Below are 26617 nucleotides of genomic sequence, written 5' to 3' on the forward strand. Positions count from 1 at the left end.
CATATGGTAAAGTCCACATATTTCAATGAATTAAGGCCACGCCATACGAAATGGACATTTATTTTACAAAATTTTGTACGAATTATAGTGTTCTTGTGGTTTTAATTTCAAATATCCGTATTTTATACGGAACATATTTAGATAAGAAATATTACACAGCTTAGATAGTTTAAATAATGACTTTATTTTTTATGACATCGAAATGTCCATTAAAAAGTACAAATAGATACTTCCAAAATTTATCGAAATTGTTTATCCAAGTCAGAAAGAATTTATTTAATTGTAATTTTAAAAAATGCAATCAATTGAACTTGTCGCAGCTATTTGATTTTTAGCGGTAATTGTCCGATAATTGGATTAGCACACCTAAATAATCAGTGCCTGAACGTGTATATTATTAGTGCCTCTTGCATGACACGTGTGTATGACCACATGTGTATCATTACCATTGTCACCTTACTAATTATCGTAGATTAGAGCGGCGTGTATGTCTTTTCGCTCCGAGATCAAATACAGTCAAAGGTAAGTTTAATAATAACAATTATAAAATTGAGAATTGCCAATTAAATAAAAACATATATATATATAAGAAATTAAACGGTCGAATTACCACATAAGTGCATACTAGTATCGGTTATGTTTGTTATTTATAATACTGTCCAGTGATATTCCTCTGAAGTGTAAACATTTCTATGCATAAAATACTCGATATTCACATGCAGTACCAATCAATTCTCCTAACACATTTATGATAAAGACCCATTTCCTTTTTTAAACTGGATATAAATATAAATATTTTCAAAACTGTACTATGTTTAAAATTAGTTTTTATTATAATTGATAATACATTTCACTTGTTGTATTGAAAAATGTCTTGGTGAAATAAAAGATATGTTCTGTTCTATTAATTGCTATTTTTTACTTCTGGGAATACGAATATATATATATATAAAATAACATATTCAACAATTTTAAATGGTATTCTAATGAAGCACATTATTTTTATAATTATTACATTATAAGATATGACGGCTTTATTCAATCCCGCCCACTAATAAATTAAAATGACCACTGTTTAATAAGCGCCTCCCTCGTATTTTTTATCCAATGGCAAGTGAGCGCCACTTATAAACTTCGCTAAACATATCTATATATGTCAAATGAGTGTATTTGCCAAAAAAACGTTTTACTCCATGTTTTTTAAATTGCCGCCGTTTATTCATTATTTAAGATTTTTCTATTCTGTCTTTTGTATTTTCCGTTCCAAAGTCGGAATGTTATGCCCATAATATGTTATATCTATTTTCTTTTAAAACGAAAGTAAAATTTAAGATCGCGCTGTATGAAATTTTACAGGTAATTTTATGAAAAATCGATCGTTTTTATAGAATTTTGCCTACATTTTTGTCGATATGGTATTATTCCCGTTATGGAATTCAAGCTTTATTGTTTCTCAAACGATGCTGAAAATTCGAAAGGATAATATTAATAAATGATGGTACAACGTGCGTTTGTGTACGTGTATCAAGATTGATGGTAATATTTAATGTAATGAAAGGCACTGATCTCCAGAGAGTTTATAAACAAAACTCATGTTCTAATATTATATTTCGAGATTGAAGTAGAATATATCTTGAAACAGAAATATTATATTTTTTTGAAAATTGCGCGTAAACTGTTTGTGCATACTTGTTCACATGTTATTGGAAAATGTAAGTTTTGTAATCTATGTGTACAATTAAAGATCTGCTCTGTTCAGTTCTGATCAAAAGCTAATTGCGAGTAAACTGTTTTGTTTAGTACAATTTAAAAGTTATCAAATTAAAATAAAAGTCCAAATATCATCGTAATTAAAGCCACAATTAAGAAAATAAAAGTCCATTACATAGAAGTCTGGCGCGAAAATGTCAATTTCGGAGGACGCGGTCTTAATAAATTGTAATATTTTGGTTATAAATTAAAAAAAATATATGATCAAAAGTGGCCAACATTTAGTATTACCTCTAATCTATCATATCTATTTATGAAAATACAAATATCATCGAAATTAAAGCCAAAATTAAGAAAAATAAAAGTCCATTTCGTAGAAGTTTGGCGCGAAATGTCCATTTCGGAGGATGCGGTCTTAATAAATTGTAATATTTTGGTTATAAATTAGAAAAATATATAATCAAAAGTGACCAACATTTAGTATTACCTCTATTCTATCATATCTATTGATGAAAATACAAATATCATCGTAATTAAAGCCACAATTAAGAAAATAAAAGTCCATTTCGTAGAAGTTTGGCGCGAAAATGTCCATTTCGGAGGACGCGGTCTTAATAAATTGTAATATTTTGGTTATAAATTAGAAAAATATATTATCAAAAGTGACCAACATTTAGTTTTACCTCTTATCTATTATATCTATTGATGAAAATACAGATAACTTTTAAATTAAAGTCACAATTAAGAAAATAAAAGTCCATTTCGTAGACGTAAAGTCCATTTCGCGAAATGGAGTCCATTTCGCACTCTATCCCTACCCTGTCATGTTTTAGTTAGCCAGATAACACACTTTTATTAAGCCTCATTTCATACTTGTAACTCATTCTCCGTGTAAAGCATATTTTGGTATATCTTCATACTTTTATACTTGTTAATACTTATTATGACTAAATCCCTGTCAGTTACTTGTACACTATATATAGTCTTTTTTCTAGTCATGCAGATTGTGCACTGAATGTAGTATCCATATGTATATCCCACGTTGTTATACTTACTGACAAATGTCACATCTTGCAACCTTTCGAGTCATTGGAGTAAATATAACTATTTGTATATTGTAATGAATAGTACTTATAACAATTGTATGCTTTGAGTTGCAACCATATGCATTCCACATTGATATTTTATTTGTATAATGCTGTCATAGTCTCATGCATGTAATATGCCAAGACTAAATAAATAAACTGAAACTTAAAACAACTGCATACTCCGATGGATTAGCCCCAGTACACCAATTTGTATCATATCAGTCGGGCAAATTTTGCATGCACCAATTTGTTAACCCGTTGGACATGTCAGTTAACCCGATCGAAACAGCACAGTGGATTCTGAGGAAGTATGAGATGTAAAAAGGAATGTGTAGCCTTATCTTAATAATAATAGTAATAATAATAATAATAATAATAATAATAACAATAATAATAATAATAATAACAGCACAAAACAATAATTTCATGCATGCAGTCCATGTCTCTGTAATTCTGAATTTGTTTATTTTTAACTGGCTGAGCTTTTATAAACTTAACCTTTCAAATCTGACATCAAAGATTAGAGGATTGGCGGAATGACTCAAGAGTACAGGGGTTGCATATCGTAAAGAGTTCTTACTGGCTTTCGTTAATTTCACGTCAGGACCAGCTAAATAGCTGGATTCACCTGAGGTATCAGTAACAGATTATGGGGATATTGTAAGTATTTGCCCACATCGGACCTATATTGGAACCATATACACTGTTTCAGCAATACGATATACAATTGTATTGATTTTAATTTATAGATATTGTCACTAGTATAAAAATCGTTCTTGTACGTTTTGTTTGAATTTTTAATACATTTCTTGGTCTCAAATAATATATGTTTCCCAGAAAGGCCACATATTGGTCCCATAGAACTTGTTATATTGACTGTGCGGCCAGTATATCGTTTTTATGATTTTTTATTTATTAGTATTAGTTCAAAAATATTGTAATGATGTCACAATCATATCTTAATATGTTACACCATACAATAAATTTAACAAAAAAACATTCTCAGAAAAAGTTTAAATCTCGTGAGATTATTTGAACTAGGCACAACTTTGAATAGGATAGCAACCATATGGGATTACAGCTGTGTTGTGGATATATATGTTATTTCACAGTTCTTTAACAGGTACGTATTTTAATTATTATAAATAACTAAATGGATTTTTTCTCAAATGTGGGAAACAACTTTGATAAATGCATTGAACTATTTTATTGCACTTTACCGATCTCTTAGAAACATGAAAAATGCTTACAAATATATATTTGTGGCAAAGTGTCTAGGAGGTGTGATACATAGGGAGAATAAAACACAGTCCATCGTGATCCCGAAACAACGACATTGGCAGCTATCAATGTGTACATAACCTGTTGAAAATATCAATCAAAAATAAGACCAAAGCAAACCAAGAATGGCACTGAACAGTACATACTGTATACGATATCGGACCAGAAAGGCCCCACATGGTGTATAAGATCTGGCACACAGAAGGAGCCCACATGGGACCCACATTACAACCTACATGGGATCATTTAAATTCCAGATGCCAGTACCATCTGGGGCCATTATAGTTTTACCATCTTGGGCTAAGATAGAAAGCATTATGGGGCCCATATTGGCCCAGTATGAAATGCTGACTGTGTCATGAGTTAACGTTTTTGTTTTGCTATATCTGACAAGATACAAGATACACATTTTTATTTATAGCCGGGTGTCAACATTACAACATTAGCTATTAATAGCTATTGGCCGACTCAGAAGCGTAAAATAAGGTTTATTTTATGTTGTATATTTTCTCTTTTGGAATTCAGCCAAGCAAAAATAATAGCATACTCAGTGGTAATGAAATATGCAACAATCCCCCAATGCATAGATATTAAAATTAGATACAAAATTTATGTAACTTTAATACCTTGATACTTCCAGTAGCAATACATCAATTACTACTTCTAAAACTTAATGCATGTGTACATGCAACAACTTCTTCAATGAGAATGTTGCGCTTAAAGCATAAAATCATTTCTTTGGTCTACACTACAGTATGTAACTTTAACTGTAAAACGATGAAAAATACAATACATTTCTATGAAAAAAGAAAAAGAATCAGTCTTCAATGCAATACAAACGGCAGTAAACAAAGTTATAAAATAAGTAACCCTGGTCACCAAAGGAATATAATGGGATTTCCAAAGGAATATAATGGGATTTAAATGAACACTTGTTCACTGACACTGGAAATTTGGAAAGAGTACAGTAACCAAAGACATAGCGTAAGTAACCCTAATTACCAAAGGTATATACTATATAGTGGGTTACAAATGGACACAGAACTTTGTACATAGGTGCACATTCTGGGCCATATAGGCTCTTTCATCAGTTTAAGTACTCTCCCACGCATTGGTCGAATATTACAATACATTTCCATATCTCCGCAGTTTGAAGTAACGGTAGTGGGAACTCAATGCTGGTAAAAGAGCGTACAGTTTAAGCGCTGAACTCTTTCATCCATAAGCATTGAACTGACTCCATGGAATGCCAGTTTTAATTCTCTCTTGCATTTCGTGTTTTTGACTGGAATGAATTTCGCCACTGTTGCTGTTTGATTAAAACAAAACAAAACAAAAAAAAAAAAAACTAACGAAAGAAAAAAATAGGCTAAAACTTCATGTAAGACTGCACGAAATATGAGCTTACTAACTATAGATATTTACATACATTGACATTTAAATATATGAATCCCTGTAAGAAGACACCAGAACTAAGAAGGGGGTGGGGATTATACACATATAAGGTAAGCTATAGTTTCATGTAGTCTTACATGAAGCTCCAGCCATGTGTAATGTTCAGTGTAAATCTAATCAAATTAGCGAAATCTAGACATAAAATGTAAACTAATGAATATTTTTAAAAAACCTTTTAAGCTTTTATTAAAAATATAAATCTACGTGTGCAAGTCAATTTTCAAGAAAAAACATTTATATTTAGGGTGATTTTGAAATGAAAAACGTATACGGGTCTAGATTTCGCCCGATTCTACATGCGCGGAAATCTCAAGTGACAGGTAAAATCAAGACATAAAATTTAAAATGATGAGCTTTCTTTTTAAATCTTTTTAGACTTTTATTAAGAATATATTTCTAAGTTTGCATGTCAATTTTCAAGAAAAAATATTTATATATAAGGTGGTTTTGAAACGAAAAACGTATATGGATGTTGATTTCGCCAGATTTTATATGCGCAGAAATTTCAAGTGACAGGCAAAATCAAGATATAAAATTTAAAGTGATGATTTTTAAAAAAAAATCCTTTTAAAATTTTATTTAGAATATATTTCTTAGTGTGCATGTCAATTTTCAAGAAAAAAAATTATATATAGTTTGGTTTTAAAACGAAAAAAGTATGCGGGTGTTGATTTCGCCAGATTTTATATGCGCAGAAATTTCAAGTGACTACTAGATTTCACTATTCAGTCATACCGGTACGGCATGGTACAGAGAATAAGCGCGCCGCATATATTCGTACTTTTCCGGTAAAATTTCGTAAGCTTGTCATGTTTTTCTGAGGACAAACAAATTTTGTACGCAGTTTCGCCTGTTTCATTCAGTGATTGAACACACTTAAGAAAAACATATTATAAACCATACCAGTGATCTTGTAAAGCTTTCTGTAACAGATTAACTCATTATTCGTCAAATATGGTAAGTTTTAGCCCAGATTCGTCCCCAAATTTATTCGTATATCCGGGGATATTAGTTTTTTTATTACATTCTGATTACTGTGTAGACACATCAGGAGTTGGAAAAGTCGCCATGTGACCTAACTTTTGTTGAAATCATATTATATTATCCGAAAAGTAATTGTTTGTATTTGTCAATTACTGATCGCTTTATGGAAATGATCTCGTACTCGTAGGCCGTGGCTAGGGTACAGTCACCGGACCCCTAGACTGTGGATCTAGAGGTCTGGTTCCCAATTAATTACAGTTTCAATTATTTAACATTTAAAACATACTAAAATGATTTAGAATAAAAAAAATAATGCTTTGAACTTTTCAAAAAAATATGCCAATTTGAAATCAGTCTTGTAGCCAATATCAGTACATGATAAAGTTTATTATTTACCTAAAAAAGCATGTGACGGGTGTCAAAAATCTTTCAAAATAAACCGGAATAGACCAGATGATGATCATAAATAAATAAACATTTTTTTCTTGGAGCTATATACCGTTATTTCGGTCATTCATGTAAGCAAACACCATTTCTGTACGATCGTAAAGTTATAATCTCGTATACTGAAAAAACTTTTAATTGACTTCTCTCAATCACTTATGTTAAATCTGATTGAACATGGTTGCACAACTAACAAAACTGATTAATAGTGTTTATACGGGCCCTCGATCGGTCGTTTTTACCGCCGAATATCGGCTGCTTCGCCCACCAAAATAGTATCCTTTTTCCCCCCACAAGAAAAAAAAATTCCCCCTTACTGGGCATTCGGTTGACCAGAGGTCCCGTGTTTTTGACCTGCGAAAATCGAGAAAAACTCGTATTTGACCCGTACAAAATATGCTCCGTGCGTCGGGTTGACTCATGAAAATTTTCTTTGATGCGTCTCGAGTTCGAAAGTTCTGCCCTTTGTCAATCAAAATCCCAGTCAATTTCAAAATTGTTTGCCGTCATACGCGGAAGTATGGCAGTAGGCGGAGCGTCATATGTTAATTAGCTGCTAACAGATGTCAGTCACGCCACGCGCCTATTGACACGTGGTCATCTCCTGGTTTATATTCAGTACAATAATCCCTGTCATTATCAAAGGTGTTTACTGATCAATGTGTAAAAGTTAATTGATAAACAATGCAGCTTTAGATTATCGTCTTTGCACCACTTGTTATTTAGTGGTATGCAACTTGCGCCTTGCCTTTTTAAAAATCAAACTTATCTTTTTACTAAATAGAACATATTGGATAATTAAAATCATTATTTTGTTTGCTTGATACGATTAATTCTGCCATAAACCCTACAAAATACGGGTGCATTTCGGTTATGGAAATTTCCCATGCATGAAGTTCAACGTATTTTATTTTCCTTTCGTAAGTTAATTATTTATGTTATATGATTGAGTTCTGTCCAAAACCCTTCAAAAATACTGTTAATTAAAAATATACAGGTGTATTCCAGTTATAGAAAGTTTATACCAGTTATGGAAAGTGTATTCCGGTTTTTAGATGTATTCCGGTTTAATGTGTGACCGCTTTTAACTTACCGCTTTTAACTTAGAAATCTTGGTTAAGTTTTTCGTACCAGCTCATATTTTGTGTACTTCTGCTTCACATATGGCTTTTAAAACTTTTTATCGCTCTTTATTATAACAGTCTCTTACTATAGGCATTAGGTAAGAGTATATAACTCTGTCAAGTATTTTGGCTGGATTATGGCCCTTTTTGAACTTGGAAATTGGTTCATTTTTCGTACAAGTTCACATTTTATCAAAACTATTTGACAAGCACTTGTTTGTTGTTTTAAATACATGTACATTGCAAGTGATGGGAAACAGAAGTATTTATAATTCTTTAATCAGGAGGAAAACACAATTCATTATTAGTAATTAGGCATAAATTTGTGTGTTGTAAAAGAGTTTGTGTTTTTCTAGGGATTGAAAGATTAAAATAATAAACTTTTGCTTTTCTTTAGTATTTTAGACTTGGATTGTGCTCATAAATTGCTGAATTTGTTTTTTTTGCTAAATCAAATAGCAGTGTCTAACAGAAGTTGCTGATAAAATTTCATATTCAACATGTCTCCAATCAGAGTGAGAGCTATTGACAATAAAAGGTTGCAAAAAAACAAACTATGTAGTAATGTCAACTTTCTTATTAAAAATTGTAGCTTTTCCCGAGCAGTTATCTTATACACTGGTAACACAGTACATAAAGTACAGATAGTGTAGAAACAATTTCTAGAACTGCTAGTCGCAGACTCGTCAGTCGAGAACTGTCTATCAACAAGTGTTTCGCCCCGTTACTCTCAATACACTCTCCTGACGTAAGTATATTTATTACCTGACCTGTAGGCTCCAGGTTGGAGACATACTGAATTTGAAAGTTTAACAGCGATTTACGGAACTTGCTGTTATTCACTGAAGCAGTATTTACTGTAAAACAAATTTAACAATTTAAGAACTCAGTCCAAGTCTTATAAATAAAAGCATAAGTTTACTGTTTTAATCGCTCAGTCTTGAAAAAAACCCACAAATTTGGTTAAAGTTTTCATTACAGCAAACAAATTGCTGATTACTATCAATAATTAATCCAATCCATGATCTGATACAAGTTTTTCTCGGGATTTAAGGATATAAAACTTCAGTTTTCTGTCACTTGCAATATATTTAAAACCCAAAAAACAAGGGCAAATTTTTGAAATCATCTCATGTTTTCTCCTCTCATCAAATATCATTTTCAGTGTTCATATTGATTACCAGACCTCTAGACAGCCCTGTACGAGTTGCCTACAAGTGCGGTAAATGGACCCTTAGACTCCGTGTCTATAGGTCCAGTAACGGGACCCCTAGCCACTGCCTATCTTGCAGGTTGAGACTGCAGTTTCAATGTTTTGCCAGCTTTCAGTTTGGACGTATCCAGTTGGGCATTAGATAAATATCATTTTATTCATGACTTATTTTACATCTTGACCTATCATTTTTCTTCTGTATTTTTCAGAGTAGCATGATATTGGCAGGGCTTGGGCTTGCAGCTATTGGATTTGGAGGTATGACATTTAATTATGAAATTTTAAATGTCCAAGTTGTATCAGTCATACTAGTTTAAATAGTATCAACATGACTTTATGTTCAATTATAAAAATCCTGCGAGTTTTTGTACACCAATCCAAAATTATTCAAAGGAATTACATTAATTTAACTGCCCTTTATTTCAGGTCGATATGCATTAAGATACGCAAAGAATGCTGAACAGATTTTAAAGAAAGTAGAGAATATTCCGTCAGGGGTAGGTATTTGATTCACTTATTTGCCTCAGTGCATGTTTTTTGTGAAGCCTTTGTGTTGTCTCTTAGACAAACTTGATAGGATAGTTGGATTACTGTGGCAGGGGTCATTGCCCTGTCAGACTCGGGCATCTGTGGAAATAATCAATTTTCTTAACCGTACAAATTTTGCTCTCTGCTTTTTAATAAGTATTCTTCATAAGCATAATATCTGGCTGGTAGAACGGTTAGATTTGATGTTGGTTAGGGCTGTTGCCTAGACAACAGGGTGGTTACATTATATCATACTATATAATAATATCATGCGCTAACTAAATATTTTTAATAATTATCTGTTTGGTCAAAGATATTTAACACTGTATTTCCTTTTGTCTGAAGAGAGACCTGCTTGAGTTTGCTGAGTAGCCGCTGTCATTGACTTCGGATATCTTGGTCCTCACTGTTACAGTTTGAGTGAGTTAAAAATTGCCCTGGATATAGAGATGTGAGAAAGCTGTCTAGCTGTTTGATGGTTCTAGCCATTTTACACAGGTGTAGGTTAGTACCTGAAATGTTGTCCAGATGGACTCCTGGGGTCTTCCTCTACCATTTAAACTGGCTTTATTTGGTGTGACTTTGAAACTTATAATCACTAAAATATATGTCTGACAGAGTTTTGTTAATATTCCACTTAAAGAGTGAATGAACTATAGATTTATTCTTTGTTTCAGGCCTTCAGTAAATACTACCGTGGAGGATTTGAACAAAAGATGACTAAAAGGGAAGCCAGTCTTATTCTTGGAGTAAGGTAAAAATATATATCATTTTACAAATATATATGTAAAAAAGAGAATAACTTTTATTTCAGCCACATGAAGATTAGGGAATAAATGTGACAAGTCAGGAAAGTGATGTTCTTTAAAGCCATCCTGTTCAGCTTATAACTTTCAATCAATAGGACAGTCCTATGAATAAGTAGGAGCCTTGCAATTGTGGTGTTGGTAGTTCTTTGGATGGGTGGGGCTTGTGGACATTTGTTTTGATGATCTCTGGGGATAAAGGGTGGAAGGGGAATCTTTAGGGTGGATGTTTTTAAAAGCACTAAATGTGCAATATTTAATTTTCTTTCAAAGTTTTTGAACTTAGAATGTTTTTGTAGTTGCTTATTGTATCTTATAAAACTTTTGAGTATTGAACAATGTATATGGTTATCATGTATTCTTCCAGCCCAACTGCATCACAAGCCAAAATCAAGCAGGCACATAAAAGAATTATGTTGCTAAATCATCCTGATAGAGGTTTGTACACATTTATCTCTGTTATACCATTCTGATAGCAGTTTATATGCATTGACCTCACTGTTAAACCATCTGAGTAGAGTTGTTTACACATTTATCTACTGCACTGTTAAACCATCTGAATAGAGGTTTGTACACGTGTATTTATCTCACTGTTAGACCATCTGAGTAGAGATTTGTACACACTTATCTCACTGTTACTACGTCCTGATAGAAGTTTGTTATCCTTTATCCCACTGTTTAAACCATCTGAATAGAGTTTTGTACACATCTCACTGTTAAACTGCCTGATAAAGGTTTTTGCATGCTTATCCCGCTCCTTTTTAGCTCACCTTGTCACAAAGTGACAAGGTGAACTTTTGTGATCGCGCAGCGTCCGTCGTCCGTGCGTGCATCCGTGTGTACACTTTTCCTTGTGACATCTCTAGAGGTCACATTTTTCATGGGATCTTTATGAAAGTTGGTCAGAATGTTCATCTTGATGATATCTAGGTCAAGTTCGAAACTGGCTCACGTGCCATCAAAAACTAGGACAGTAGGTCTAAAAATAGAAAAACCTTGTGACCTCTCTAGAGACCATATATTTCACAAGATCTTCATGAAAATTGGTCAGAATGTTCACCTTGATGATATCTAGGTCAAGTTCGAAACTGGGTCACGTGCCCTCAAAAAGTAGGTCAGTAGGTCTAAAAATAGAAAAACCTTGTGACCTCTCTAGAGGCCATATATTTCACAAGATCTTCATGAAAATTAGTCAGAATGTTCACCTTGATGATATCTAGGTCAAGTTTGAAACTGGGTCACGTGCCATCAAAAACTAGGTCAGTAGGTCAAATAATAGAAAAACCTTGTGACCTCTCTAGAGGCCATATTTTTCATGGGATCTGTATGAAAGTTGGTCTGAATGTTCATCTTGATGATATCTAGGTCAGATTTGAAACTGGGTCACGTGCGGTCCAAAACTAGGTCAGTAGGTCTAAAAATAGAAAAACCTTGTGACCTCTCTAGAGGCCATATATTTCATGAGATCTTCATGAAAACTGGTCAGAACGTTCACCTTGACGATATCTACGTCAGGTTCGAAAGTGGGTCACGTGCCGTCAAAATCTAGGTCAGTAGGTCAAATAATAAAAACCTTGTGACCTCTCTAGAGGCCATATTTTTAATGGGATCTGTATGAAAGTTAGTCTGAATGTTCATCTTGATGATATCTAGGTCAAATTCGAAAGTGGGTCACGTGCCCTCAAAAACTAGGTCAGTAGGTCAAATAATAGAAAAACCTTGTGACCTCTCTAAAGGCCATTTTTTATTGGGATCTGTATGAAAACTGGTCTGAATGTTCATCTTGATGATATCTAGGTCAAGTTCGAAACAGGGTCATGTGCGGTCAAAAACTAGGTCAGTAGGTCTAAAAATAGAAAAACCTTGTGACCTCTCTACAGGCAATACTTGTGTATGGATCTCCATAAAAATTGGTCAGACTGTTCACCTTGATGATACCTAGGTCAAGTTTGAAACTATGTCACGTGCCGTACAAAACTTGGTCAGTAGGTCAAATAATAAAAAAACCTTGTGACCTCTCTAGAGGCCATACTTTTCATGGGATCTGTATGAAAGTTGGTCTGAATGTTCATCTTGATGATATCTAGGTCAAGTTTGAAACTGGGTCAACTGCGGTCAAAAACTAGGTCAGTAGGTCTAAAATTATTTAAATCTTTTGACCTCTCTAGAGGCCATTTTTTTCAATGGATCTTCATGAAAATTGATCTGAATGTTCACCTTGATGATATTTAGATCAGTTTCGAAACTGAGTCATGTGCGGTCAAAAACTAGGCCAGTAGGTATAAAAATAGAAAAACCTTGTGACCTCTCTAGAGGCCATATTTTTCATGAGATCTTCATGAAAATTAGTGAGAATGTTCACCTTGATGATATCTAGGTCAAGTTCAAATCAGGGTCACGTACCTTCGAAAACTAGGTCAATAGGTCAAATAATAGAAAAACCTTGTGACCTCTCTAGAGACCATATTTTTCAATGGATCTTCATGAAAATTAGTCAGAATTTTTATCTTGATAATATCTAGGTCAAGTTCAAAACTGGGTCACATGAGCTCAAAAACTAGGTCACTATGTCAAATAATAGAAAAAACAACGTCATACTCAAAACTGGGTCATGTGGGAAGAGGTGAGCGATTCAGGACCATCATGGTCCTCTTGTCATAAATGATGTTTTGTACCACAATTTGCATTGGTACAGGTCCAGCTTACAAGGGGAATAAAGATATTTTGTCTGGGATGCATGTAGAAGCATTTTCCAGCATATGTAGGACCAGAAATATGTTTAGAATAGCCTTGTCTGAAAATTATGTGCAATATCAGGCCTGCAGTGTCTAGAGACATGTAATTTACATGTTACTGATAAATTAAATGACTGTTATAGCCTAAAGGAAGGCTAGAAGTACATGCAAGTTTATCAGGACACTGTTTTGTGATTTTAGATTTTGCATTGGATTGTAGCAATAACCTTTCTTGATTAAATACTGGTCTGGTGACGGCAGTATGATTATTTCATGTGTGTATTTCTTTCTGTTTTAGGTGGCTCCCCATTGCTAGCTACAAAAATAAATGAGGCAAAAGACTATTTGGAGAGCAAGAAACCTTGATAGAACACCTGGTGCTCCAGACTGCCTGTGATACATATCCCATATAGAAACAACTGAGTCTCGTATAAGAAAACAGTGATTAGTGCTGTGACAAAAACTTTATTATATTCATCATCATTACAGTCTAGAATCGGCTTTAAAGTCCTTTTCAAGTGTTCACATTAAACATATATTGATAAGTGATAAGCGAGTTCTTCTGAAGGCAAATATTAAGTGTCAGTCTTTAATTACCACAATGCCTGGCAGTATGCCAATGACCTGCCAAAGTGTTGTTTAAAAGCACCTCAGTTGTTTTATATTTATCATAACCCAAAATGGTTTAAATTAGGAGATGAAAATATGTTCAACTTGATAGCATTCTGGTTAGTGACTTATGATACAGTTACAGCATATATCACTGTTCAAATAGACCAGCTGCTGTTTGTGTGATGGATGAATAAGTTCAGAGTTTCAAAAAAAGATGTTGTTTGAATACGGTTTATACCTGAATATAGAAGACCTGAATGACATCAAATTTTCATATTTGATATCAGAACTTGCTGTAAAGTAAGTGAATATCATGGATAAGAGTATTTTATGAGCGTTTGTTCTGCTGTGCAAACAGAATGACATCATCAACACAGAATGACATCATAAATATGGAATTACATCATAAACCTGGAAGTACATCTTGAACATAGAATTACATCTTAAACGTGGAATGTCATCATGAATATAGAATGACATGAAATTGGAATGATATTTGTAAACATTGTCAACAATCATCATGTTTTCATATAGTTTTAGAAATTTGAATAGTCTTAGGTCATCCTATATCGAAACTATGTTTAAAAAAATTGTCATATTATTTTTTTCACCACGGTAACATTTTTTTAAAAATGAATTGTTAAATGCCTTTTGTTTCCTCTCCTTATCAATAAACTGTCACTGAAACTTGTTATGTACCTTTTTTTTAAAACTCTTTGTCATTCCGTATATAGAAAGTTTGATGTTTTGAACAATATTCATGCATTATGTTGTTAAGTTGCAAATGTCATGGTGTATAAATATTGCATTCCTGAGAGGATGCTTTATGAAAAAATATTCACCTTAAGAAGTATTAATATTGATAATGCATCATACAAGGGCTTTATTTATATTTTGAGAGGTGAACATTTTTCATATCACCTTCTTTGGATTGAAAGAAAATGTTATACGGAAAACATAATCAGTCTTAAACATTTATGAAAAAATTTACATGATTTGTTCAGTAAAAAGTGGAATATTAGTAATTGTTACAATAAAATTTGAATATATTGCTGGTTTGGTCATGTACTTCATACATTGGCTTGTTAGCTCACATGTCACAAAGTGACAGTGTGAGCTTTTGTGATCGTGCAGCGTCCGTCGTGTGTCCGTCCGTGCGTAAACTTTTGCTTGTGACCTCTCTAGAGGTCACATTTTTCATGGGATCTTTATGAAAGTTGGTCAGAATGTTCATCTTGATGATATCTAGGTTAAGTTCGAAACTGGGTCACGTGCGGTCAAAAACTAGGTCAGTAGGTCCAAAAATAGAAAAACCTTGTGACCTCTCTAGAGGCCATATTTTTCACATGATCTTCATGAAAATTGGTCAGAATGTTCATCTTGATGATATCTAGGTCAAGTTCGAAACTGGGTCACATGCCTTCAAAAACTAGGTCAGTAGGTCAAATAATAGAAAAACCTTGTGACCTCTCTAGAGGCCATAATTTTCATGGGATCTGTATGAAAGTTAGTCTGAATATTCATCTTGATGATATCTAGGTCAAGTTCTAAACTGGGTCAGCTGCAGGCAAAAACTAGGTCATTAGGTCTAAAAATAGAAAAACCTTTTGACCTCTGTAGAGGTCATACTTTTGAATGGATCTTCATGAAAATTGGTCAGAATGTTCACCTTGATGATATCTAGGTCAAGTTTGAAACTGGGTCACGTGCCATCAATAACTAGGTCAGTAGGTCAAATAATATAAAAACCTTGTGACCTCTCTAGAAGCCATATTTTTCATGGGATCTTTATGAAAGTTGGTCAGAATGTTCATCTTGATGATAGCTAGGTCAGATTCGAAACTGGGTCACGTGCGGTCAAAAACTAGGTCAGTAGGTCTAAAAATAGAAAAACCTTGTGACCTCTCTAGAGGCCATATTTTTCACATGATCTTCATGAAAATTGGTCAGAATGTTCATCTTGATGATATCTAGGTCAAGTTCGAAACTGGGTCTTGTGCCTTCAAAAACTAGGTCAGTAGGTCAAATAATAGAAAAACCTTGTGACCTCTCTAGAGGCCATACTTTTGAATGGATCTTCATGAAAATTGGTCAGAATGTTCATCTTGATGATGTCTAGGTCAGGTTCGAAACTGGGTCACGTGCCATCAATAACTAGGTCAGTAGGTCAAATAATGAAAAAACATTGTGACCTCTCTAGAGGCCATATTTTTCATGGGATCTGTATGAAAGTTGGTCTGAATGTTCATCTTGATGATATCTAGATCAATTTCGAAACTGGGTCAGCTGCGGTCAAAAACTAGGTCAGTAGGTCTAAAAATAGAAAAAGCTTGTGACCTCTCTAGAGGCCATACTTTTGAGTGGATCTTCATGAAAATTGGTCAGAATGTTCATCTTGATGATATCTAGGTCAAGTTTGAAACTGGGTCACGTGCCATCAATAACTAGGTCAGTAGGTCAAATAATGAAAAAACCTTGTGATCTCTCTAGAGGCCATATTTTTCATGGGATCTGTATGAAAGTTGGTCTGAATGTTCATCTTGATGATATCTAGGTCAGATTCAAAACTGGGTCACATGAGCTCAAAAACTAGGTCACTTTGTCAAATAATAGAAAAAAAACGACGTCATACTCGGTTCAAAACTGGGTCATGTTGGGACAGGTGAGCGATTCAGGACCATCATGGTCCTCTTGTTTTTTCTTTCTTTGAAGATTGTAACTCCCTAATGCAAAAAAAAAATACCCAGATACCACAAAACATCTTTAAAAAATAATGCATAGATGAAGTTATTGTTAGCATACACTGAAACAAACAAAAAGTTATTTTTAGCAAGGCAAGCTTTTCCCTTCGCCCAGTATTTGATGTTTGTTCTTTTGTCAGCAGTTGCTTCAAAAGCATTCACTTAGCCACTTTCATCAACTTCACATTTCCTTGAATGGTTTTCAAAGTTGTTCAGAGGAATTCATTTCATCAGATAAACTTAGAAAATCTTCTTGCTAGAAAGCATTTGGCTTTTAAAGCCTATTGCAATTAGAGAAAATGTTAACGACCAGCATGGATTCTGACCAGACTGCGTAGATGCGCAGGCTGGTCTGGATCCATGCTGGTCGCAAACCCACTGTTGGTTTTCCCATGGCGCGGCTCAAATAATTTATGAGAAAATATACCTTGAATGATTCCCTGCCAAGATAATGTTCAGGATATACCAATCTGTGGTAAAAACCTGGACACTAGTGGGTTTGGTCCGTTTTCTCTATGTGCATAAAGTGGGAGCTTTAGAAATCTGTATGAAAATAATTGCACACAAATGTTCCATGTGTGACCCTCTAAAAGGTATGTTCAAATTCATCAGAAAACATGGCGGCCAGAAGATGTGATACGTGCGAGGGGTGTTCAGTAAATACCAGGAAATTGCTCTCGTTAGCTTTGGTCCCATTTTGTTAATCCCCCGCCATGGCGGAGGGATTATTGGAATGGTCTGCATCCGTCCTTCCGTACTTCCGTCCGTAACAAATTCGTGTCCGGTCCATATCTCCTAAACCCCTTGAAGGATTTTCATGAAACTTGGGTCAAATGATCACCTCATCAAGACGATGTGCAGAACCCATGAGTCAGCCTTGTCGGTTCAAGGTCAAGGTCACAGCTCAAGGTCAAAGGTTTGAGCCTGCCATTTTGTGTCCGCTCTTTATCTCCTAAACCCCTTGAAGGAATTTTATAAAACTTGGGTCAAATGATCACCTCATCAAGACGATGTGCAGAACCCATGAGTCAGCCATGCCGGCTCAAGGTCAAGGTCACAACTCAAGGTCAAAGGTTTGAGCCTTCCATTTTGTGTCCGCTCTATATCTCTTAAACCCCTTGAAGGAATTTTATAAAACTTGGGTCAAATGATCACCTCATCAAGACGATGTGCAGAACCCATGAGTCAGTCATGCCGGCTCAAGGTCAAGGTCACAACTTAGGGTCAAAGGTTTGAACCTTCCATTTTGTGTCCGCTCTATATCTCCTAAACCCCTTGAAGGATTTTCATCAAACTTGGGTCAAACGATCACCTCATCAAGGCGATGTGCAGAACTTATGAATCAGCCATGTCAGCTCAAGGTCAAGGTCACAACTGAAGGTCAAAGGTTTGAGCCTTACATTTCGTGTCCACTCTATATCTCCAAAACCCCTTGAAGGAATTTTATAAAACCTGGGTCAAATGATTACCTCATCAAGACGATGTGCAGAAATTATGAGTCAACCATGCCGGCTCAAGGTCAAGGTCACAACTAAGGGTCGAAGGTTTGAGCCTTCCATTTGGTGTCCACTCTGTATCTCCTTAACCCCTTGAAGGATTTTCATCAAACTTTGGTCAAATGATCACCTCATCAAGAACTCATGAGTCAGCCATGTCAACTCAAGGTCAAGGTCACAACTGAAGGTCAAAGGTTTCAGCTCTGTATCTCCTAAACCCCTTGAAGGATTTTCATGAAACTTTGGTCAAATGATCACCTCATCAAGACGTTGTGCAGAATTCATGAGTCAGCCGTGTCAGTTCAAGGTCAAGGTCACAGCTAAAATCAAAGGTTTTACCCTTTCACTATCCATAGCAGTGGCGAGGGATTTAGCTGTCTTTCAGACTGCCTTGTTAAAATTTGAAAATATGATGGATATATTAAATGCAAATATCTAAATTACAGATTTCAAAATATGCACAATATATATTTGTCATCTCCTAGGCATCGCCACTACCTTTAAAGCGGCCCAACGTCATTATGATGCTGTCATATCACATGCAATCAGTACAACTCCTGATTACCATTGGTTCAATGTTTATTGCCATTGAATGCATTTTCACAACTTTCTACAAATAAATAAATACTGTTCATATGATTTTCCTGTCATATTGAAGAAATTGGACATTGGACTGAGATGCCGTGTCAAGGAGCTCTTTAATTCATAAAATATGACTGAACGTTATTTTTCATGTCTGTACCACAAGTCATCAGTAATATTCTGACCACTTTTAAACATTTAGTTCCACAAATAATTTTATTCTCTTCAGGGCATTGTGACTAATGTCCCTTAAACCTTTTGCAGCATTTGTCTCTTTCCTTGATTTGCAATTCAAAATGCAAAATGTTATCTAATGTCTTCATTTAACACTGATTTTCAAGCAATGACCAACACAATATGCCTGCCAAACATTTTAATTATGTCACATTATAGGTTGACATTATTGGCGTAACGCTTAAATTTCACATCAGTACTCACCCAAGTTAAGGAAGGGTTGCTTGAAAACTAGGTATTAAAGTGGCAAATATTGTTTCAGCATATGTAAAATGGAAAAAGAGACAAAATTGGACTGGATGACATCACATAACGTTACCATAGGAACTAACATTTACTTATTATTTATCCAAAGACGATATAATTCTAACATACCAACTAAGTATTCCCTAGTCTATATTATATAACAGTTTCAAATATTTATGATGATATATGAAGAATTTAGAGCATTTCTGGGTATTTATTGAACACCATTTGTATTTAGTTAAAACTTAAAAATGTTGTCATAAACTGCTGGCCTTTTCTTTAACTATTGTGATGCTGGATGTCCGTGGTCTGTTTGTCAACATTTAGCTTGTGTATGCGATAGAGGCTGTATAGTTTTTGAACCGTCTGTCTGCAATTTTCCGGTCCGTATCTTTGTCATCCATGGATGGATTTTCAAATAACTTGGCATGAATGTGTACCACAGTAAGACGACGTGTTGCGCGCAAGACCAAGGTCCGTAGCTCAAAGGTCAAGGTCACACTTAGACATTAAAGGTCATTTTTCATGATAGTGCATTGATGGGCGTGTCCGGTCCATATCTTTGTCATCCATGAATGGATTTTCAAGTAAATATGCATAAATGTGTGGCACAGTAAGACGACGTGTCGCGCGCAAGACCCAGGTCTGTAGCTCAAAGGTCAAGGTCACACTTAGACGTTAAAGGTCATATTTCATGATAGTGCATTGATGGGCGTGTCCGGTCCATATCTTTGTCATTCATGCATGGATTTTAAAATTATTGGGCATGAATGTGTATCACAGTAAGACGACGTGTCGCGCGCAAGACACAGGTCTATAGCTCAAAGATCAAGGTCACACTTAGACGTTAAAGATCATATTTCATGATAGTGCATTGATGGGCGTGTCCGGTCCATATCTTTGTCATTCATGCATGGATTTTAAAATTATTGGGCATGAATGTGTACCACAGTTAAGACGACGTGTCGTGCGCAAGACCCAGGTCTATAGCTCAAAGGTCAAGGTCACACTTAGACATTAAAGGTTATATTTCATGATAGTGCAATGATGGGTGTGTCCGGTCCATATCTTTGTCATTCATGCATGGATTTTAAAATAACTACGCATGAATATGTGGCACAGTAAGACGACGTGTCGCGTGCAAGACCCAGGTCCGTAGGTCAAACGTCCTAAACTCTAACATCGGCCATAACTATTCATTCAAAGTGCCATCGGGGGCATGTGTCATCCTATGGAGACAGCTCTTGTTCAATTGATGTTCATGAAATTTGGTCAGATAGATTGCCTTGATGAAATCTAGGTCAAATTCGAATATGGGTCATCTGTTTTTGACCCCACCTAACCCAGATTTGAACATGACCTAAAGATCCTAAAGATTAACATTCTGACTTAGTTTCATGAAGATACATTCATAAAAGTAGCCTTTAGTGTGTTTTCCTTTGATCTGACCTGGTGACCTAGTTTTTGACCCCCACCTGACCCAGATTTAAAGTTGACTTAAAGATCATCAAGATTAACATTCTGACCAAGTTTCATTAAGATATGGTCATAAATGTGGCCTCTAAGAGTGTTAACAAGCTTTTCCTTTGATTTGACCTGGTGACCTAGTTTTTGACCCCACATAACCAAGAATCAAACTTGACCTAAAGATCATCAAGACTAACATTCTGGCTAAGTTTCATGAAGATACAGTCATAAATGTGGCCTCTAGAGTGTTAACAAGCTTTTCCTTTGATTTGACCTGGTGACCTAGTTTTTGACCCCCAGATGACCCAATATCGAACTCATCCAAGTTTTTATTGAGGGTAACATTCTGACTGTTTCATTGAGACTGGGCCAAAATTTTGACCTCTAGAGTGTTAACAGTCAAATTGTTGACGACAACGGACGGACGACAGACACAGGGCGATCACAAAAGCTCACCTTGAGCACTTCAAAAACAAGAACTGACGGGAGATTTGATCTGTTTTGGTGACAAAAATTTCCAACTAGGGAAACCAATCAATGATGAAATGGTTCTTTGCCTCCAAGACTCAGCCGTTGTGATGTTACTCCTTTCTCGTAATTTCTGTCAAAGTGAATTCTGCAGAATGGAGTTTGATATGGCCCTCCTTATGAAGAAACCATTCATTCTCCTGATGAAAGAGGAACTAGATGAAAAAGAAATGGTACCCAGCTTGCAACTGCTCTTTAAAAGAAATTCAAGATGATTATGGGAAAGACAGGGCAACAATTTCCACCTAAGAACATCCTGGGATAACGTGTGTAACTCAATTTTAGAACTTGTTCCATAGCTGAAAACTAAGGATTCTGAATATAACTAAAGAAATTGAAAGGCTATCACAAAGGCATTTGTCAAATGATCATAACATTAACGGCTAATGGTTCATAAAACAACAGCCTCTTCCAGAATGAGGATAAATTTATAGAGGTCATCTTAACTGTGCAAAATTGAGTCAATGACAAAAACAAGTACTTCATAATTGCAAGAGCTTAAAAGGGAGGAAAATTTCTCAAGGAGTTTTCAAGGCTCACTTAATCACATAATTACTGAAGCTATAAATTTTCTCTTGTATCAAAATGGTTTTCAAAGTTCTGAAATAGATCATAACAATGAAAGAAACCAATTAATCTAACATAATCATGGATTTACTGACTTATATTGGATTATTAGTTTACCATTCTGTATGTGTTGCAGCTGAAATGAATATTATAAATGATGGCTGTGTACAAACTGGACAATCTATACACTGTGACATCATTCCTAAACAAATACCAGACAATGTGACACAAGTTTTCCTACAAGAAACTAGAGCTACCACTAAAGGTGATGAATGTACCCCCCCGCATGCACTGACACAGTACATTGCAATTTGACGCACACAAGATTGCATAATTATGTGGACTGTATGTATATATAGACTGTATGTATACAGTATAGTAACAAAAAACAAAGTCCCATAACTATGCAGAATATTTATCTAAAAGACTGTAACATGCACCATGCACAACTAGGGTTGGTACTGATCACTTGTGTGAAGTTTCATTAAATTGTGTGCAAGGGTTTGGTAGATTAGGCACGCACAAAATTGCATATGCAGACTGTATGTACATAGTATGTTAACAAGAAACAAAGTCCCATAACTCTGCAATTTTTGTCGCTGAAAGAACCTAACATGCCCCATCCACAACTACTGTTGTTACTGACCACTTGTGTGAAGTTTCATTAAATTGTGTCAAGAGGATGAGGAGAGATGGTGCGCACAAGATTGTGTCTATGTATATAGTATAGTAACAAAAAAACAAAGTCCCATAACTCTGCAAAAAAAATTTTCTGAAAGAACCTAACATGCCCCATGCACAACTACTGTTGTTACTGATCACTTGTGTGAAGTTTTATTAAATTGTGTCAAGGGGATGAGGAGAGATGGCGCGCACAAGATTGTGTCTATGTATATAGTATAGTAACAAAAAAACAAAGTCCCATAACTCTGGAATTTTTTTTTCTAAAAGAACCTAACATGTCCAATGCACAACTACTGTTGGTACTAAACACTTGTGTGAAGTTTCATTAAATTGTGTCAAGGGGATGAGGAGAGATGGCGCGCACAAGATTGTGTCTATGTATATAGTATAGTAACAAAAAAACAAAGTCCCATAACTCTGGAATTTTTTTTTCTAAAAGAACCTAACATGTCCAATGCACAACTACTGTTGGTACTTAACACTTGTGTGAAGTTTCATTAAATTGTGTCAAGGGGATGAGGAGAGATGGTGCGCACAAGATTGTGTCTATGTATATAGTATAGTAACAAAAAAACAAAGTCCCATAACTCTGCAAATTCTTTTTCTAAAAGAACCTAACATGCCCCATGCACAACTACTGTTGGTACTGATCACTTGTGTGAAGTTTCATTAAATTCTGTCAAGGGGATAAGGAGAGATGGTGCGCACAAGATGGTGTCTATGTATATAGTATAGTAACAAAAAAACAAAGTCCCATAACTCTGGAATTTTTTTTTCTAAAAGAACCTAACATGTCCCATGCACAACTACTGTTGGTACTGATCACTTGTGTGAAGTTTCATTAAATTCTGTCAAGGGGATGAGGAGAGATGGTGCGCACAAGATTGTGTCTATGTATATATATAGTATAGTAACAAAAAAACAAAGTCCCATAACTCTGCAAATTTTTTTTCTAAAAGAACCTAACGTGCCCCATGCACAACTACTGTTGGTACTGATCACTTGTGTGAAGTTTCATTAAATTCTGTCAAGGGGATAAGGAGAGATGGTGCGCACAAGATTGCGTCTACGGACAGACGGACAGACAGACAGACAGACAGACAGACAGACAACCTGAAACCAGTATACCCCCCCTTACAACTTTGTTGTCGGGGGGTACAATAAAAACTGTCAGGGATATGACTGCTGAGACTTTGAATGGAAGTAATTGGGAAAATATAAAATTTTTGCAAATTTTTGATGGCAGTAGCATGGAAAACAGAAACTCTTTACAAGGAATAAGATCTTATGCTATGACTAAACTTTGGTTGTTGGAAGAACTACAGATTGTTTACGTACAATTGCGAAGATTATATAGAAACTCATTCGCTGGACTGGACAATCTTAAAATATTAAACTTTACTGCCTGTGAACTTCTACGTATGTCATATATAACCAAGTCCATCTCTGGTGTCAATACCTTACCAAAGTTGGAAGTGTTTTCAATATCATATGTAAGCTCACAATATGGTGTCGACTTGGACGAGGAATTCTTTAATGCTCTTGCCTCAAAGCCAATAAAACTACTTGATATACATCAAATCGACATTAATAATAAAATAGAGCACCAAAGATACCTTAAAGGAATTACTGATACTTTAGAATACTTAAATGTTTCAAAGACCAATTGGCCACAAAAAATATTTGATAACTGGGATATCAATGTACGATTTGACAATCTGAAACTTCTAAATGCAAGTTATACATCAATGTCTTTTGTATCTGTAACAAAATATTTACCATTTATCATAAGAAATACATACAACTTAACTATATACCACGGGACAATGTTATCAAATGTAGAAACAGTGGACATATCTGGGATAAATGATCAGAATTACCATGCTGAATTGTACAATCTTACAGTTTATCTTGAAGACAGAATATTCTGAATGGAGGATGAAAAACGTGATTTTAAAAAATAACAAACTAAAACATTTAGATCTAACATTCCCATGTTACAAATCCATTTTGGAAAGTTTAGATTTTTCTCTCAGTGAAATTGAATTTCTGCAACCAAAGCTCTGCCCATGTTGCTACAATCTTCAAGAAATCAACCTCTCGAGCAATAAACTTTTCAAAATGGCCGACAGGAATTACTCTCTATTTGCACAGCCGATTGTTTCCTATCCAAATCTCAAAAGGCTTATGCTTTCTTCAAATAAACTGATTAAAATTCCAAAGGAAATGTTTCAAAGAAACAAGAATTTAGAAACACTTGACTTATCCGATAATCTCCTAAAACAGATCATATTCAACCTCAACAATCTGAGTAATTTGAAAATACTTGACCTAAGGAACAACCGAATCTCAGTCTTGGATCAAAACTCAATGAAGATCCTGAATTCACTGCTTGTTACCAACAACATATCTCAAAATATCTGTGGAATTCTTCAAATGGCCAACAACCCATTCTTATGCTCTGAATGTGACACTTTAGCCTCAATAAAATGGCTTTCAACAACAACTCATCTGCAAGGGGACATAACCTGCAAGAATCCTAAAGGAAATTTCATTCCTGTTGACAATAATGCTGCATCTTTTGTACAAGAAGAATGTGACAGACCAATTCGCATCAGAAATACAATACTTTTGTCTGTGCTGTTATCGATATCAACTATAACATTTACCGTCCTTAGCCTGTATAAATGGCAGAAGTATCAGCAACAGAAACGTTACAAGAAGAACATGGAGGAGAAAATTCAACAAATTCAAAAAAACAAACTTGAGACAAAATATCTTGTGTTCCTATCATTCAGTAGTTTTGATTACAACTTTCTTAACAACAATGTTTATGAACCACTGAAACATCATTTACAAGACAAAACAGGAACTGACAGAGACTTGATCTGTTTCGGGGACAAAAATTTCCAATTAGGGAAACCAATCAATGACAAAATGGTTCTTTGCCTTCAAGAATCAGCCGTTGTGATGTTACTCCTTTCTCATAATTTCTGTCAAAGTGAATTCTGCAGAATGGAGTTTGATATGGCCCTCCATATGAAGAAACCATTCATTCTCAGGATGAAAGAGGAACTAGATGAGAAAGAAATGGTACCCAGCTTGCAACAGCTCTTTAAAAGAAATACAAGATTATTATAGGAAAGACAGGGAAACAATTTCCACCCAAGAACATCCTGGGATAATGTGTGTAACTCAATTTTAGACCTAGTTCCATAACTGAAAACAATTAAATCTGAACTTGGAAGTTTGAGACAAATGTGAACTGTGACTGTCATTTTAATAATCAACATTTGTTTATATTGTGTCTCTGTGTTCATCTAAATAAGTTTCTTGCTATGTTTAAAAATAATACTTTTCCTCTTTGTTGTGGCTCGTGTTGTTGGTTTCTGTGTCTTTTTTTTAATTCAAAATTACACTGACCATTAAGGTTGATCTTAAAATGGTAGAATAAGACCCTATATATATATGTAGGTGTTGATCTATGTGTTAATTTCAAGCACTGGGCTCCTCAGTTGAACGACTAGCCTTTAGAAGGACAGACAGTTAAAATTTTGCACAGCAATACTGGAAACAAGAGGGCCATGATGGCCCTATATCGCTCACCTGTTATCATTGCACTTGGACAGGAACAACAAATATGTTAAAATACAACTAAAAATTGGAGGTACCATCCATGTTGTACCACAGAAAGCTGGTCTCATGTTTTCCCTATGGCCAATAATAAAAAAGTTTAAAAATAAGCTATTAATAGTAACGTAAAAGGGAAGCAATTAAAAAAAAAATATTGTAAGTGGACAAAAAAAGGATCTGCCAAATAAATCTGCTGACATAAATGAAATTTCAGATAAGTATCTTCATTAGTTATGGAGATATAACAATTTTAATTTGAATTAAAGGGAGGTAATTTGACATAAAATCAGTCCATAGTTATCTACCCTGATTGTCTCAGTCCAACTAATAACAATAATGAAATCCTGTAAGTACTTACTGATATAAATCCATTTTAATTACAATCAGGGGAGGTAATCAGATATAAAATAAATTTGGAAGCTATGTTTGGATATGATTTGTCATGGAATCCAAGATTTA

The 26617-nt window shown here is 34.9% G+C and overlaps 2 protein-coding genes across 2 annotated transcripts; both read left to right on the top strand.

Annotated features, from left to right (window-relative positions):
- The first annotated feature begins 6299 nt into the window (after nucleotides 1-6299).
- LOC123554130 (mitochondrial import inner membrane translocase subunit TIM14-like) lies at nucleotides 6300-15029 on the top strand. The gene is made up of 6 exons (XM_053548429.1): nucleotides 6300-6491; nucleotides 9509-9557; nucleotides 9726-9796; nucleotides 10505-10581; nucleotides 11001-11071; nucleotides 13667-15029. The coding sequence occupies exons 1-6, from the start codon at nucleotides 6489-6491 to the stop codon at nucleotides 13732-13734; spliced, it is 339 nt and encodes a 112-aa protein (XP_053404404.1). The 5' UTR covers nucleotides 6300-6488; the 3' UTR covers nucleotides 13735-15029.
- Nucleotides 15030-24646: 9617 nt separating this feature from the next.
- LOC128558277 (toll-like receptor 4) lies at nucleotides 24647-25666 on the top strand. Its single transcript, XM_053547192.1, has one exon. It carries the CDS (start codon nucleotides 24647-24649, stop codon nucleotides 25664-25666), a length of 1020 nt encoding a protein of 339 aa, XP_053403167.1.
- The last annotated feature ends 951 nt before the right edge of the window (nucleotides 25667-26617 follow it).

This window comes from Mercenaria mercenaria, chromosome 7, assembly GCF_021730395.1.
Source record: "Mercenaria mercenaria strain notata chromosome 7, MADL_Memer_1, whole genome shotgun sequence".
Taxonomy (NCBI): Eukaryota; Metazoa; Mollusca; class Bivalvia; order Venerida; family Veneridae; genus Mercenaria; species Mercenaria mercenaria.